Source organism: Lissotriton helveticus, chromosome 3_1, assembly GCF_964261635.1.
Source record: "Lissotriton helveticus chromosome 3_1, aLisHel1.1, whole genome shotgun sequence".
Taxonomy (NCBI): domain Eukaryota; kingdom Metazoa; phylum Chordata; class Amphibia; order Caudata; family Salamandridae; genus Lissotriton; species Lissotriton helveticus.
The window spans coordinates 1,828,898,585-1,828,916,643 of NC_136061.1; the positions used below are offsets into that span (position 1 = coordinate 1,828,898,585).

At 46.6% G+C, this 18,059-nt stretch overlaps 1 protein-coding gene across 2 annotated transcripts in view; it reads left to right on the forward strand.

Moving 5' to 3' along the window:
* MOB2 (MOB kinase activator 2) overlaps positions 1-18,059 on the forward strand; it is a 305,579-nt gene that overhangs the window by 170,224 nt on the left and 117,296 nt on the right. Inside the window, exon 1 of one of the 2 annotated variants that reach the window (XM_078682760.1) lies at positions 12,955-13,037. The exons of the other annotated variant lie outside the window; for it this stretch is intronic. Coding sequence (XP_078538886.1) covers positions 13,000-13,037 — 38 coding nt within the window. The 5' untranslated portion in view covers positions 12,955-12,999. Of the gene's footprint in view, positions 1-12,954; positions 13,038-18,059 lie in introns of those variants that run through there. 2 annotated transcript variants of the gene reach the window in all.

The following is an 18,059-nucleotide window of genomic DNA, read 5'->3' on the forward strand; positions in this document are numbered from 1 at the left end:
TTTCCTCCTCCTCCCTCTCGTGTGGGCTTTCTCCTCGTGGTTCTGTCTCCTCCATAGTCCATTTCCCGCTCACTGCCTCCGCCGCCTCTGTGCCCTGCTGCTGGCAGTAGCAGACTGTCCGTTTCCTCTCCGCCAGTGTCTGCTTGCTAAATATTGCAACTGCTGGTTTTATACCACCAGCCTGGGTGGGGCGGCTGCGGTGGGGTATGACCTAGCCAACATTCCTCTGCCAAGCCTGGACCTCGTCCATGGCTCTGTTTACAGGAGCAGTTTGCAGCTCCCGCCCCTTCCTGCAACGGGCACACTTGAATGAGCTGGGCGGCACTGAGCCCTTCTGCACTTGGCCCAGACCCTGGGCTGGTGACATTTCTTGCCTCTGAAATCTGTGTTATTTTCTTGCTCTTGCCTTGCCCTCCCGGGTGTAATGAACGTTGTACAAACAGGCCCAGCACCTTCGATGCCCACGTGCAGCTAGGCTTTGCCCAAGCACTTCCATGGACTGCTCTGGGTTTACTTCGCAAGCACATCCCTGCACAGTTTCAGGTGCCCACAGCGCCAGCGCACCAGGCTCTGCTCAAAGTGCCCACAACGTCTAGGCGTAACTAGGCTCCCCCCTTTGTAAGCTCACGTGCCATGGCACATTTGAGCTCTGCTCCAGTTGCTTACTCGGCCTGGCACCTCAAGATATGATCAGATGGTTACCGTTCCCAAGTACACCCAAACCAGGGTGCCAGGGCATACGAAGGGCGTTTGTCTGGTGCTAACACTTCCCAATGTGACTGGGCGCTGTCACCCCTCAACAGCCCCTTTTGTGAAGAGTGACTTCCCCTGAAACCTCTTAACGTTGTTTCGAACAGGAATCTGTGTCATATTGCACCCAGGTACACAATAGCTACACTTAGTGCATAAGTGAGGTCTTCTGTGCGCTTTGCATCTGTAACTATCATTGATTTTCAGATCACTAACGTTGCTGCGAGTTTACCCAGGACTCCGTGTTAGTGTAGCGTTCTGGTACTGTTAGCGTCGGTGCTTGATGCCACTGCTGCATGCTGCCAGCCTTCGTGCGCAGGTGTACTCGTGTGTGCTTCTGATCTGAGTCCATTGCTTTGCGTGATACTAGCCGAAGGGCTCCATTGTAGTGCCATGTGCCACAGGTGCCAATTCTCACTGCTGGTTCATTGTGCAGCTCGCCCAAGTTCTTGGTGCTAGTGCCACAGAGCGCAAAGTTAGTGATGTGTGATACTAGCCACAGGACTAGACTCTAGTGCTGATGGCTCTAGTTATCAGTGGTGATGCTGTGTGTTGTCGACAATACTGCCTCTTGGTGTGCTGTGTGCCTGTAGCTTTGGAGTTGATGGTAGTGTAACTTAAAGCAAATTTTGTCAGAAGAGTAAGACCTGAAATCACTTCGCCCCACTAATGCAGACTTAAGGCTCCTGCACCCTCAATTTGAGATGTATGCAATTACTCCAGTTAGTTCAGAAGATTTTCTTTTTGTTTTGTGAAACCACACTTCGTATTGTGCATGGTGAAGAGTCCATGGGAAGCCATACCATAGATTAGATGTTGCTTTTATTCGGACCTTCAAGATTTGTTGGTCTGTAGAATTTTAAACGATTATGGTTGTACTTTAGTGCCGATCACTAATTTCATCTGAAATGACGCAGTAACCTGAAATGGGTGCACTCTCTACCAGGCAGCTAATATATGGAGAATTACTAAACGTGCATGTTCAGGGACTTGGATAACCACAGTCCTATTCTGATATACTGCTGTGCAGTAGACCAGGTGGGATCGTTGTACATTATAATTTAGGACTATCTAATTACATGAGGTAAGAGCTTACAGTAGTCCTTTGGCCATTCGAAAACAGTGATTCGACGTTTCACTATGAATTGCTGCTCACCCACAGAGACTTTAGACCATAAAGAATGCCGCGGCCAGACTCATTGTCCACCTTCCCTGATGAACCCACATTGGACCCCAACTCAGGAAACCCCACTGACTCCCCATACAGAAGAGATGCTAATTCAAGCTGCTGACCCACGCACACAAGACTCTACACAGCCAAGGACCAGCCTACATAACCACCGCCTGAACTTCCACCAACCATCAAGAAGACTGTGCTCAGCAAGAACAAATATTCCAGCAGGTGTGGACCCCCTTTCTTTTCGATTCCTGAAATTCAAATTCTCTTTTCTTTCCCTCCCTATATATAGCTTTTTCCCTTCTCCTTTTTCCCTTTCCCTCCTTTTTTCCTCTTCCTTAATATATTGCAGGTGTATATTATTTGTCACATACTGATGACACAAAAAAAAGACTGTGCTCAGCCGCCCTTTCACATGCCCATACTCCCCGCATCTACCGAAGCAGAGGTGGAAGACGCTCCTTCTCTCACATTGCAACAAATACCTGGAACCGCCTCCCCAAGCACCTCCAGACCATCTCCTCACTTCCAGAATTCTTAATTGCTCTTAAGACCTGGCTGTTTGAAAAGACCTCTGGGTCCTGCAAGCGCCTGAATACCCGATCGGGTGATTTGCCACACTTTATAAATCCTGATTGATTGATTGACTGTGTGTACCTGTGAAAGGAAGCAGTTTGTTAATACAATCTGACAGTGACCACCACTGTCCATAGTCTTCGGGACAGGGGACCAGATAACCATTGTTTTTGCAAATGAATAATATTTTATATTTGAAACCGTCAACTCAGAGCCATTTTGGGGCTCCTAGTTGTAAAGCATAGAGGAGCAAGTGTTTGGCTTTCCATGTTTCTCTTTTTTGTCTGCTTCTTATTGGTGTCCTAGCTTGTCAATCTTAAGTTTGTTCCTCCCATTCAGCTTTGCCTCTTTACAATCTCTTTGATTGGCTGGCATCGCTGCTTCCCCTGCTTGCATCTCAAGCACCACTTTTTTCATATGTGTGAAGCAGTCAATTTGAGTGGGTGTTTGTTTTAACCGTCTCTTCCCTGCACTCTATTGCTCTCTTTTGCCTAACTGCTTCTACCCACCCCCTTACACTTAACCATATGCTTCTGCCCACTGCTTCATCCCACCTGTGCCCTTAGTGTTGCCTTCATCCAACATTGTGTTGCTTTTGCTCCTGCCCGCCATTGTTTTTGATGGTCTCCAACCCTCCCCACCCCCATTGCTTTTGTGTGTTCTTCTGTGTTGATTTAGCACTTGCCTCCACCCTTCCCCATTTTGATTCCGCTTCTCATGACTGCCCACTTATTTTGTTTTATGCTTTTGCAGGTTTTACTTTCCTTTTAGTTACCACTGTAACTCAGATTGGTGCACCAAAAAGAAAAAAATAGCGCCCTCGTCATTTTGAGGGCACATGCATGCGTGGAGTGCACGCCTACTAATTTACAATTTATGCTGGTGACCATATCAAAGGTTTCCTTCCTTCCTCCCTACACAAAGGCGAGACCTAGCCTTTTTGCCTTGCACCTCTAAATGATGCTGCCACGGCCAACCCCTGATGTTAAACTCCTGATGGACATAAAGGAGGAGCACTACAACCAGATAGAAGCCGGCTCTGCATGGTGGCACCTTAGAGTTGCTCTGGGGGCTGACAGACACGCAAGTACACTTTTCCCCCATGCCCAACAATACTGGTTGCTGCCTGTGACTTTTTTCTATATTTTGTTAAATTTGTTTTCAGGAACTCTCTGTGTGGTATGAGGCTGATATGAACATAGTTGGACCTTTTAGGGGCCGCTCTTTTCAATACATGGGGCAGGTAATGTAATGTTCCTTCTCTTTTCCTTGTACTTTCCCCGTCTACCTGCCTTTATTTGATGTGGGGTTCCCCTTCTTTGTGGTGCTGCCTGTGACTGCCCATTTGGGGCTAAAGGATATGTTTCTGTAAAAGTGCATGCATTCAGGTGGTGCGTGGACTTGCAGTTATTGTGCGTGTACAGTCGCTCTTTGAACACAGTCCCCTTTTGTTTGTGCATTGTGTAGGTGTACTGCCTGCATGTGCAATCATAGTACAGAGTTGCTGTCTGTAACGGTGCTTATTTGCTGTGTGTGCAGTGTGGTTGTGTGTCTGTTGGTGACAGTGGCGTAGCACGGTCAAGTGGTACCCGGTGAGGAAAGTTTCTTGTCACCCCCAGCTTGTCAAAATGGCAAAAATATGTGTTTGAAACGCATATTTTTGCAATTTTGTCACCCCCCTCAGTGATGACACCTGGGGCGGCCCGCACACACGTTCCTACGCCCCTGTGGTGAATGCATGTATATAGTCATATTTATGCTGTTTGTGTGTGCATGTATTTGGGGTTGACCTGCCAACTTAAAAACAAAATACTTCACTGTATGAGGAGGGGCGGGCCCTCATATTGACAAGTACCAAGAGGTACTTCTGCCCCCTCACACCTACGAACTCTCCATTCAAAAAAATAAAAAAGCTTGCTGGGACCTTTGTTCATTTCCTGAGTGTTTTCACACCCCCTAATATACATTGGCTTGTCAAGGCCTCCAAAACCGATCTGTAAATCCGCTCTGTGCTTTGGTTTCCAACTCCTCTTCCCTGCCACTGTGTGATATCGGCTCCTCACTCGGTGACCTTGTGGAGGGAGCCAATATTGTGTGTTTGTAGGTCTGTGTCAGCATTCATTTGGTGGGTGATCTGTGTTTGTATGTAGTTTGACGCTGTGAAACCTAGTCAGGAACCCGTGTGCGTTCTGCAATATCTAAAAGCTGAAAGAGAGCGGTTCTATTCCTAGTCTTCTTTGTACTGTTATAAACTTGGAAAGTATGTAACTGTGCTAGAAATAAACGACGCAAGCTCTGCCTATCTTGTGCCTAAAGAAAGTTGCGCCTTGGTGGTGGTCCCCAGATCTCAAGACTGAATCTCTCTGTTGGCAATCTTTAACATGTCTTTACGCTAGAGGGTACCACGTTATGTTAATCAAACACCGTCATTATTTATCTATTGCTCATTTACATCACCTTGTTGTTAATTTTGTGCTTTATATAACTGATAAAAATAAATGCTAATAATTATAACCGTCTAGGCCAGCTGTACTATGAAGTTTAAACGTTACAACCTCAAACTGTTCACACCAGAAAACGTTGCCTGTTCAAAGCATACAACCTGACAAAAATCAAGTACTCCCCTCCCTGCTCGCCTCCTCTTTCGGTTCATCCTCTCAAATCAAAACACATTTCACAAACTGGTAATTTTACCAATATATCCTCCTGGGAAACAATCCGGGTAGTAGCCAATCCAAGAGAAGAGGTTTACAGAACCAGGAAACCTAACCGAACAGGCCTGGAGAAGATTTGGATTTTGGACTCTTGTGGCACAGTGGCTCCTTGCCCTTGGGCACAGACGGGTACCCCTTGCTACCAGCCAGGGTGGTTCATATGCCAGGGACAGCAGCCTCGACTGAATGCGAAATCCACACGGTAACGGGAATGGACACAACCTGTTCACCTCGGCAATAAAGCTGGCAGCAGGGAATGCCCTGTTCTGCCGCTTGGTGTGTACCCCCAGCCCCCTACCCCGAGCACATGCAGCCCTGCAAATATTCGCCAGCAGAACGAAGGTATCAGAAGGGAGCAAAGGCTTGATCTGCGCAGAGGTAACCGCCAGTGCGTCTTTTGTGTCTTTTTCACAGCGTGCACGTGTAGCAGCGAATCAAAATCAAACAAAAGGCCCCCTGAGGTGCCCGGACGCTCTCCGGTAACTTCGGGTCTATATTTAGCCAAAGTAGGAAGGAAATATTTTGAGAACCGAGGTGCTTTCTAGGGCAATAGGTGCATCTATTTAAAATCGATAACTATGTAGATCACTTTTCTGCTGGTTGATTTATTGACGCGTGTAGCCCGCTCTGTCAGTCGTCATATTTGGTTTGCTGTACATAAAAGTGCTAGTAAAAGAGTGAATTAATCAGAGCTGCAGCTCCCTCAGGCGATGGACGCCAGCCTGGGATGGTGCGCCAGTGACTGCAGCACTTAACCTCACTCCACACCATCCACCTTCCAGGCTTGCACAAGCCACCACTTTGGACCGCCCTCTGTAACAAGCAACCAGGAGCGAAGCCCCCGTGCACTCTGATCCAGCGTCCAGGCCGCCCTGCACCCACCACCCAATCCCTGCAGGCGGAGTGGACAGCACAGTCCTACCTCATTTCCTGTAAACCAATCTACATGTAAACTAAGTCCTCTTCTTGGAGTTTATCCAACCTCTGTATAAAATCCGTGCAAAAAAGGATGTTCCCTACTAATTAATGAACCCCCCACCCACCTTCCTTCCAGCCTGCTTTATGGACATGTCTTGTTTTGTCGGCTGTAACAGTTTTGTATCTACCTTCTGATGTGACGTTTATTGCAGAGTGTTACATGGCAATACAAACACAATGCCAGCCTCGCTTCTAGTTTGCTGGCCCCGCTTTAAAACGTTCCAAGGCCAAAAATATCCGCTCTCCATGTTCATGACGCCTAAAAATGGGTCTCTTTCGTGGCCGTCTCGTGCCTTTCTCTTAGCTCTCTGGTTGAGGGGTGTATGCTCCTCCCAGTCTGCCCACGCCGGACTCCAGCTGGCACAGTGCCCCCTTCGCTGAGCAGTTGCTGGGGCATGTCTGGACCTGCAGACCCCAGACGCACTGGGTGAAGTCTGGGAATCTTTTGTGTGATGTGCGAAGAGCGCTTTATATGTTAGTGGGCCTTCCCTGCACGCTGAGGTTACATGGCAGCGGAACTGTGGGTGGTGCATAATGTACTGATGGGACAATCCACTTTGTGTGTTCCGTGTTATGATGCTTCACGGTTTACTTCCTCTGTGGTGCAGCACTCCAGTGGCATACAGGATGGGCGATGCGAGGAGGGTGGCCAACCGTCCTGTTTTTTGTAGGTTTATCCCACAGTCTGTCCTGTTACCTGCACTAAAGTGGCGTGGGACACCTGCACTAAACTGGCGTGGGACACCAACAATCGTTTTTTCGCTGAGCACAACTAGCTGAGCTGCCTTCCTGGACATCTCGATTGGTATGTCCAGGGCTTTAAGTGGGATGAAAAAACTGTGGGGGTCAACATCTTGTAGGGGCGTGGCCGATGGAATTAAGGGCGTGGCCTACACCTCTTAAGCTAAAAACTGTTCTTGGCATAGTATTTTACTGTTTATGCCTTTTAGCCAGCTATTTAACACAACAAGTAATTTCACCTACAACAAGCCAGGACTATTGGCTTTGTCAATGATTGTAAATTTCTTAAGATAAACAAGCAACAACTATTACCTCGTTGTATATAACATTGAAAATGCTTCGTTCTTGTGGGTGAGGTTGTAAGGTAAGGCTAGAGCTGCCGACCTTCAAGCAGCCGAATTGAGCTGGTTCGAGGCTTAATTCGGCTTAACATCCTGTGATTCAAAACATAAATATGTCCTTGTGTAATGTAACTGGTGCTCCAACTTTTCGCTATTTAATACTGAAAATGATTCTTCGGAGCTACATCAAAAGCAGTGAGGTGTGGTACTATCGCAGTTACGTTTTTTTTCTTCTTTTCCACCCTGAAGGTAAATATGGAGAGCCAGATAGGGACCCGTTTCGGCAGTTGCTTTTAAGAACTGCTAGTGCTGAGCACCCTCAGGACCCGGCCCACTTAAAGCCCTGGGTATGTCAAGATGTTCACCTCTCACTATTTCAACCTTCTATGAGCATGGCTAGAGGTGCCGATTTGTGGCTGGTAGGGTGGAGCTGCGGCACCAGAAGGGGTCCTGCTACAGTGCATCCTCAGGGACATCTTCACCTTTAGAGATAATAATAGAGAATGTGGACTCCAGCAATTCACATTGAATGTGTGAATGAAAACCAGGCTGAGGGTATTTCCTGGGAATATGCTCTTGGTTATTTATTCTGTTAATCCTCTATTAAAGTATGCGTCTGTTGCCTAATCAGGGGACACAAACCCAGGCAATATGATATGCCCAAGATTAAACAGTTTGGAAAGTTAAAGGCCCATGGTTAGAATAAAAAAAAATTGTTTTACCATCCTCTTACATTTTGGTGAATAGACCATTAGTTTGGCGCTGTCTAACTACTCTTCCCTGGTGATAGCCTGTCAAAGTGTCTGTGTTTTTTTTTTTAACCATCACATACTAATAGCTTTTACACTGATTCTAAATACTCTCTAGTTTGGACAAAAATGTGAGCAGATGAATACATTCAGAAGGTGATTGCCGAGGAGCACACATGGCTGGTGTTAAAAACATGTCTCCTGGTTCTATAGTTTCTACTATGCACCGTGGACCACAATTGTGGTGTCAGTGTTTGTCATAGAAAGGCCAGTGGATTAATATTCTCTGTAAATGCCAGAAAATTGTGGGCTATGCCCAGATTTATAATGCAGTTTTTAATTCCAGCATATTTAGGTGCAGTAGTAAAGCCAGGATTTGATGGATAGTGGTAAGTGGTGGTGTCTGTCCACCCCAGTAAATATCCCACTGTGTTAGTAGTTTTGTGAAGGTATTTCTTATAGTACTCACTAACTCTACTGTGCTATTTCAAGCACCAGCCCCCCCCCAACGGTATTTTTATATAATGGAAATATCTTCCTTTTGTAGTAGGTGGTTACTGGCCAGTATCGATGATGGATACTGTTGTTTACCATTGGCACTTAAGATGGTTTCATTCCATTTGGATGACAGTTATCCATTCTGGAAACTTACCTCTCCAAAGGCAACAATACAGAGCAGTTAATACTTTCTACAGGAGGTGGTAAGGTTGTTGGAACCCTATGCTTGGAGTTAGGGGTGGATGTAACTCGTGTAATTTTGTGTATTGCAATCACACAGAATTAGCTAAAAAAAACTCCATGAGCATACGCAAGAAGAGTAATTCCGCACTTAACGCAAAAATGTATGTGAAGTTGCTTTTTGCACTAATAAAGAGCGCTAAATGCAACAAAACATGAATAGTGAGCTCCGACAGTCGCTCATGCTCGCTAAACGTCCACTTTGGGTAAGATTTTTCTCCAACTTACTTCTGCCATTTAGGGCTAGTTTCTTAGTGCAAAATGCTCCCTTGCGTTCAAAATAGACATGAGGATGTATTTTGCTGTAAGAAGCTAGCGATAAGTACAACAGAACATAAACAGCAACGTGAGTACCCACTCATGCTTGCTAAATGTGCTCTCACTGTCGTTCCACCTCCTCTCCCCAAGCCCCCCAGATTACTCAATTATGCAAGCGCATGTAATCACGGTATTATCGGTAATTCCGCGTCAAAGAGTTACACTGAATCACCAAAATTAATCTGATTATCCCGCCATAATTAAAATTACTCCCAGGCCTACTTAGAGTATGACACATTAATCTGACTAGATAAGCAAAATCTGGCAGACTGATGTCTTTTGAAGAGCCTGATTTAGAGAAGGCGTTATGGAACTAAACCTCGATAATGTGCTCAGTGCCTCAGTCTCTCCCTTGCCTCCTAACAAATGTCTTCTGATGTCACCACCTACATTCCTGAGATGAGATAATGGAACGCTGTCTAACTTAGGAGCTCAATACCCAGCATTCCTGAAAACACCATGACCGGGGTAAAGCTGACAATGAAGCGTTGATAGTTGAGTCCAGCAGTGGTGAGGCTTTATCCAGGACCTTCTCAGAAATGTTTTTCTTTTTCGAATATCCATTTCTCTTTTTTTAAAGGGATTTTTAACTGCAGATGAATGATGTATGGGCTTTCAAGCCTAGAAACCTTGATTTGAGGCAAATGCACTCTTCTGAACCCAAAATAGCCAGAACGTCTGCACCACACTTGTATAGCCTAAAACAGTAGTGCATATATATATATATATATATATATCATTCACATTTGCCCCTGAGCAAGGGAAACGCCACTCCACGAGGATTGGAAAACTTTCCTTTTTATTGCACAAAATCACGCAGGCAGCCCCAGCTACATGTAGATTCCTTGACGCGTTTCGCTGCACCTGCAGCTTATTCATAAGGGAAGGGGACACAGGCAAAATCCGGTTAGTATTTTAAAGTCAACATTTTACCCATATTGCATCTGCTCCCAATGAAGATGTATGCTGGGATTTCGAGTGAAAATAATCCCTTTCAGTAGGGTCCGTTTATTTTTGCCAAAACTGTTATCAGCCCCATTATTTTTCACACAGTTCATAGCCCTCCAGTGGGTCCAGGGCTGCTCTCGTGATCTGAATTAGGCAAATCTTCGTGCTGACTGAAAGGGATTATTTTCACAAATGTGAATGATATATGTATATATAGATATAGATAGATAGATAGATAGATAGATATATATATTGGACAACATTCATCAACATTGGTTTCTAAGCTCAGGGGTGCTTTTTGAATGTTCTTCTCCTGGGTTTCTGCAGCCTCCTCTCCTGAGTGAGATATGGCCTGTCAGTGAAAGCTGTCTCCTGTGTGAGATATGAGGTATCAATGCAAGATGTTCTGGGCTTTGTGGCACTATAGAAGAATGCAAAGAAGGCCCAGATCATGGCTCAGGTGTTCCAGAAGATGCCCTCTGCATTCCTGCTACATATTCTTCAACTAGGACAACTCCCATAAGGAAGCAAAGTAGCCTTGTGGTGGTAAAAGTTTGAATTGTCATTAACTTGGCACTGTTATAGCGAAAACAACAATCTTATTGATGGATACTTAAAGCCTTTGAGGCAGTGAACTTACCTAAAATGATCATTCCCTTTCACTGACACGTGGGTTCGCTCCCGACTCAAGACAGTTGGTTGACGGCACTCTGTATGAAATGTATGAATTTCCTTGGCCACCAGTTCATGCAATCTTCTGAGAAGCTTAATTTTGCTCTTTGGACCAGACTTATTCGTAGGAAACCAGGCTGCTGCTTGGTGAGTTCCACTCTCTACCCGTCTGTCCAAAGTTGAATTTACTTGCTACTTTCCTGACTGGTTCCTTTTACTGTATTTATCCATTGCCCAACGTGTCTTGTGTTGTACAGTGCTTCTTTTGCCTTTCTCGCTAGTACTCTAGAACATTATGGTGTTCCTTGTTCTAGAGTTTCCATCTGCCCTGTTGGCAGTTGGAGCTCTAGTCAGACAGGGGATGGACCTACTTACTCTGTATCGCAATAAAGCTGATAACTAATGACACTCTGTCTCAGACATCGCATTGATTTACCACATTTGGCGACTTGGACGCGGATATCTGGTCTGGCCACAGCTTTCTAATCACAGCATTGCAGCGGAGGAACAAACAGAGAAGTAGCGGTCTCATCACCCCGAACCCTGTGCAGCTATCGTGACGAAGTGAGGCGAGTCAGCGACTTACCGCCATCCTGCAGGGAGAGCGATCTACACCCAGGATTTCTTCTGGTACCGTCAAGAGAAGGTATGACGGTTGCGTGAGAAGTTTGAAGGACTCACGGCGGAGTAATGGCGGCGGAGGCAGCATTCTAAAAGGTGAGCGTCACAACCGAGAAGTAGTCGGTATCCCAGCAACAGCTGGAGCGCAGCAGTAGAACGCAGAGCCAGCCTTCATAGCAATCTTGGCCCCGAAACAAGTCTACGTCCATATACGTCATCACGGGTTGATACGTGCTGACGCAAGACGCCGACGGCCATTTCTGAAACTTCAAAACAAAAGACAAAAGAACATTATGGTGTTCCTTGTTCTAGAGTTTCCATCTGCCCTGTTGGCAGTTGGAGCTCTGGTCAGACAGGGGATGGACCTACTTACTCTGTATCGCAATAAAGCTGATAACTAATGACACTCTGTCTCAGACATCGCATTGATTTACCACATCTTGCTTGAGAAGAATGAGACATGGAAGCTACTGGATTGGTCCAGTATCAGTACGTAGGAGGCTGGACACGTTTCTGTTTTTGTTTTTTAATTTATTGTTAATTTATTTCAATTATTATGAACTTGGCGGGGGGGGTGACTATCTTCATGCAAGGGTAGTAACTTACTGCCAAAAGATTGCTTTGAGACGTACATAAACTTCTGGGCTGAGCAAAGACACTTTTGTGAAGTCAAAAGTCATTCTGATTCAGAGGCAAAGGCTTCTGGTTACCATTGAGGTGGACTGCTGACCTGCCACTTTACAACATAAACACTTGAATTCAAGCCTATTAATAGCTGGAACCGTCTCGGTGCTCTGGGCTTGTAGTCACATACATAAAAGAAAGTACAATTGCAGGCATGCACATGGTAACACAGCACTCTACAGAGGTAATCTGTCTGCAGTCCAAGCGTCCCTCTCCTGATCATAGTTACAGCGCGCGCAAGACCCGTGCATGTCACGCACGCAGAGAGCATAGCTTAGGTAAAGCGTCCGGCGGAAGTGCAAGCTTCTGGCAGGAAGGGAGCCGATATAAGTTAAGCACAGGCATTAGTACTTCGTTTCTAGGTTACCATGGTCACGTGTGATACCGCAGCCTTTTACCCTACACTAGGTTGCATTCTGGGTCCTGTCCTTTTAACGCTGCACGTTTGTCTCCCACGTGGTATCCCGGCACGCGGGTGGTTGTTTGCAGCTAGGGCTCCTTCACTTTGGAGAGTGGAGGTGACCAGGAAAGACATATAGTGCAGACGGTGGGAAGATATTTTAGTTCATTTCTTACTCGTGAAATTTTCTGTGACGTGAAGTTTACAGGCAAAAGCTAATTCAGTCATGTAGCCTCCACATATCTCCAAATTGAACACCATATTAAAGTGGGTTATTGTTAATTACTACAGCGGAAACCGTGTTTTTATGCTTTTATATGAACGCGTCGTGGTCATTAAGGTTTAACTCCCCCACCCCCTTGTTGTTCCTCGGAGCAGGTGGTCTGCGTTTAACCATGGGTGGGCCCCTGCTGCTTGTACCCACCTCCTCGACCTAGCGAGAGAGCAGGGCGGGAGGGAGCCGGGGCGTGAGAAAGGAAGATCCCGCTTCGGAGTTAGATTTAGATCCCACAAGGTCTCCCAGCGCCCTCCAATGAGGCTACCGGGACGACGCCGCCTGCTGCGCGTCTTGCTGCGCCTGTTGAGCGCAGGCATGCGGCTGAGGCGGAAGGGCGCGTTCTCAGTACACAGGTAAGAGGAGGGGGCCCCACAGTCTTCTGCGCGGCACCGACGGGGGTGTAGGTTGCGCGCGCAGAGCTGCGTCTCTGATTTACTTCCTGGTCTGTTTTGGAGGATGAGGGTCAGGGTGGAGTTTATGGGAAGCGCGCTGCGGCCTCAACAGAATGTCACTTCGCCTTCTGTTCCTTCCTTACTGCCATATATCACAGGGAGCCCCTGGAAAGGTCACGGTGTAGTAACAAAAGAGAGGGGGAGCACTGGCGTAGCCTGGGTGCCGTCGGCCCCAGTACACGCAGTGACAATTCCCGCCAACTTTTGAATAGGTAGTAAAACACTTGATTGAACAGGGGTAAATGTGGCCATTGGGGTCTCTGTGCATCGCTGCCGCTGCACCTGTTGCACTACTGGTAGCTACGCCGTAGAGGGGGAAGAAAGCTATTCTAGCCTGTCGTCCGGTTTATGGGGGTTCCACCGAGGCTAGGCCTAGGTTTCATTCACTGTGGTGCCTTCCCCGCTGATTGAAACACCTTTGACATACACATTCGATATGGGTGACGAACTAGCGATTTTAAAAAAAAAATTCACGCTTAAATCCGCCTCTCCTTCAGTGCTAATGGGAAAATTAACATATCCCTCTTTTTCTAAGTGAGGCAGTTATCTTTTCAAAAATATTTGCGCGTGTGTTCTGAGTCGCGTCTGTTAAGCTCGAATAGGATTATAAATCGTCCGTCTCCTTGAGGGAAATCCGAGGTTGCTACAACCTTTGAGACGTGCAGGTGTCTTTAATTGCTGAGCTTAATTTCCGTGCCCCTTCCACTAGATCCCCGATTCCCGTGCTTGAAACGAGTGTAACGTGAGCCCGATGGCCAGTCCTTTGGGAGTGCTTTTTCAGGGTCTTGCTCAAGTGGAGTTTTGTAGGTTTTCACACAGTGACGTGGGAGTTATTTACAGATTGTAGGACCAGTGTGCACAATTTACAGGAGTCCGTGGGGCAGGTAGGTAGCCAGTGGGGCGGAGTGAAATCAGAGTGGCTCTTAGGTGCGACATTGGTGCAATTTGAAAGTTTAAAAAGTGTTTAATTTTGTGTGTTTCCTAATTGTAACTATAGTACTTTGTTGATGTAGAGTTTCCTGTAATGAGAGGGAACTAATTCACTAGGTAAGAAATAAACCCGTATGCCGGTTATATGCAGAGGTCTGCAACAGATACAATAATCTGTGATTTGTTTCACTATGATTTGAACTTGTGGCTGATCACTACCTTGCATTCGCATCTCTGCAGCAGCAGCATTGTAACCCTGTGAGATTTCATATTGTGACCATCCATGACCTGTGGAAGAAACCTCCGTCTCTATTTTACGTGTGTTTAGCCTCCCACCTTTCTGAAAGGAATTGGGCCTGTAGCCTCCCTACAGACTTTTGCAGGTGGTATATTAACCAACTGAACTACCTCACAGGAATTGAAGTCAGGGATATGCACATTACATAGATAACCCTGTAATGGGTACATTAATGCAATGTGTCTATAATTGTAAGATATAGGGCTTGTGTTTTTGTTCTGTTGGTCTTCCTCTTGGTTGGCTTTACTGTTACTAATTTGCTTCCGTCTTAATTTATATATATGCTGGCTTCTCTTCCTGTTCTTGTGTTTGCCTCTGTACTGGATCATGGCTTGAAGTACTTGTCCTTCAACTGGTCGCGTTTTGGTAGTTACTTTTTTCTTTTCGTTGAAGCACTCCATGAGTGCATGTGTTTTTGAACAGTCTCTCTCGTGCTTCTCTCTGCTTCCTCCTTCCCGCTGTGGTCCATTTTGCTCTCACAAGTGTGCTTCTGGCCCCCACCTACGCTCATGTTTCCCTCCAGACTCATTTTGCCTTCTCTTCCCCGTGTGCGTCTGTACTCCACCCCAACCATGTTGCTCTCGTTCATTCGCTTGCTTCTTAGCCCTGGCTCTCCTCCGTGTTGATCTTCATTTGTTTGATTTTCCCCCCTCACCCCCGTTGCTGCAACTTGCCATCCCTGAGCCGCTACATGGACCTTATTAAAACAATTTGTAAAAAGCGCCATGAGACACACTATTCTTCATAATTTTGTAGGTATGCGCACATGTGTGTTTAACACATACACGCGCTTACCAAATGTCACAGCCCAGAGGTCATGTCTTAGTGCTTATTTTTGTATTCCTTTTTTTTTTTTCATACATGCTGTACAACAGCTGTTTTGATGTTGACCCAGATCCAGTGTGCCCTGGATCCGAGCACTTGGGTGGCGCCTTTGGCATTTTCTTACACCTGTCCGGCAGTCCCACAGATATTACCTGCAGTTCATGGTAGGACAGGAGCCTTTTCAGTTTGCTATGCTTCCCTTCAACCTCACCAGTGCCCCACTGGTGTTCATGAAAGTGGTGACAGTGGTTGCTGGCCATCTGTGGGGGGGTCAGGATACCAGGTTTGCCTTACCCTGACTGGCTTTTGAAATCTGAGTTGCCACAGGCAGTTGTTGACAATTGCCAGATGCCAGCGAACCTCCTGACATGGGTGGGGTTCAAGATCAACGAGCTGATGTTGCATCTAACTTCTTTGCAGAGGCTTCCCTACATTGGAGTAGTCCTGGATACGGGACAGTTAAAGACCTTCCCTCGATTTCAACAAGTCCAGGACTTTCACGTTATTATCTCGATAGTTCAGCCTCAGGCCTCTATCTCGATGAGAGCAACCCTGAGACTTCTTGGCCTTTTAGCCTCTATCATACTCCTTCTTGACTGCCGGGTGGCACACGCCAGCTCTGCAGTGGTATCTGAGAAAACCTATTTGATACCATTCAAATTTTGACTGAGACTGCTCATGATCTGAAGTGGTGGCTACTCGACTGGAATTGGACCAGTGGAAAGTTCCTTCCCCAGCCAGAGCTGACGGTGGATACAGATGCGTCACTGCTGGGCTAGTGAGGTAGAGATTGGAGATCTCGGGTCTCCAATGGAAGCCTGACTCCATATCACCCTTCTGGAGTTACAAGCCATTTGCTTTGCCTTGAAGGCCATAATACCACCCATCAGAGGGGAGCCTAGTATAGGTTCTCACAGACACCACCACTATCATGTGGTTTTGCAACAAATCTGGTAGAAGGGGGTCCTGTACTGGGGACTTCTTAGCCTCTGAAATTTGTTGGAGCGGCAGAGCATCTTCCTGATCAGGAACCACTTGGCAGGGTCTTTGAATGCCAGAGCGGCCGAGCTCAGCAGATAGCATATGGCTGACCACGAATGGCAACTGCAACACAAGGTGGTGCAGGGCATCTTCTTACAGTGGGTAGACTCCTGGCTAGATCTTTTCACCACCATTGTATGTGCAGTGTTAAGTTGGAGTTTCAGTGAGACCATGCACTCTTATTTGTTCTCGCTGGAATGGAACTCTGAACTCCTGTAAACCTTCCATCCTCTGCCTCTCCCTCACAAATTCTGAAAACGATCAGGAACAGCCGTGACCGAGGCATTCTAGTCACTTCAGATTGGGCCCTTAGTGTGTGGTATCCGTAGCATTTGTGCATGGGCACCTCTCCTCTGATAAGGCTCTCCAACAGGACCTTCTGTTTCAGCAACAATGCATGGTCCTCCACCTAAATATACACTTCCATGAGTGGAGGTTGAGCAGCAGTAGTTGACTGCGTTTTATCTGCCGCTGGAAGTGGTGGACGTCATCCTTGCCACAAGATGCCTTTCAACAAAGTCCATTTATGCCTGGCGATGAGACAGGTTTGTGGCTTGGTGTGTAATTGTAAATCGATACTTGTATAGCGCACTACTCACCCGCAAGGGTCTCAAGGCGCTTGTACGAATACCGCTGTGGAACCCATCCTGGCTTTCCCTGTGAGGTGTCCACTCCTGGGCACCCCCAAGGTGGAGGCCAGGCATCCTTAGCGTTGTGGGGGCCGTTGTGGAGATTAAACAAGCTATTGCCCAGAGTTGCAGAGTGGGACTCCATGATTTGAATAGGCACCGAGGCGAGAATTATCAGGTCCGTGGAATTTTTGAGCCCAAGTCCCGCCGAGGTGGGGAATTGAACCCTGGTCCCGGGCTAGACCTCTGCATCAGGGTCTGCCGCTCTAACCATTGAGCCACACTTCTCCACTAAACCACAAAATTGACCCTTTATAATCCAGGCTGTTGGATGTTATTTTTGTTTAGTCTTAGGGTGACCAAGTCTTGCAGTGAGAACTATTGAAGGCTATTTGTTGGTCCATTTGGTTTTTACCTTTTCCGGACCCAAAGTCCTTGTTTAAGTCACCGGTTGTGATGAGGTCTATCAGCACGTTTCCTCCAAAACAGTTTGTGGGACCTTAATTTGATCTTCATATTTCTCACATACATGCCTTTCAAGGCGATGCATAGCTGCTCACTTCATCTTTTGACTTTGAAGAAATCTTGCCTATTGCGATTACTTCAGCTTGTCGCGTAAGTAAGCGTCACTTGGCCTTTGTGTAGCAGACCTTGATGTAGAGGACAAATTACCTCTAAATCTTCTGCATTAAGTTATGTTATGCACTGACCAAGAAGCAGCCACCAGAAGGTTTAAGAGTCCATTCCACCACACAGGCTGTGACCACTGCGTTGGCACTCTGTCCTTGACATCTGCCAGGCAGTTATGTGGGCTTCAGTGCATAAGTTCAGAATTTTGTCTGCTTGCGACTGCAAAACCTTGGTCTGAGTCCACTCCACAGAGCCTCCTTTTAGGGGAGGTACTGCTTTATCTACTCTAAGGTGAGGAATGTGCGATAGTCGTCAGAAGAACAAGCTACTTAACTTCGATAATGCTGTTTCCATCTGCAGATTCCTCAGTGCCCTCTCACCTCCCTGCTCTGTGGAATGATTTCCTTTTAACATCTAAAAAGATGCCAAGTTAGGAATCTGCAAGCTGGTACTACCAATTCACCTCCCATGTCTGGGGGCGCAGAAAGAGACCAACAAGAAACTGAAATTAGCATGCTGGGCTAGTGCGGGGTGCTACGGGGTTAATGCAGAGTTGCACAGCACCACCTA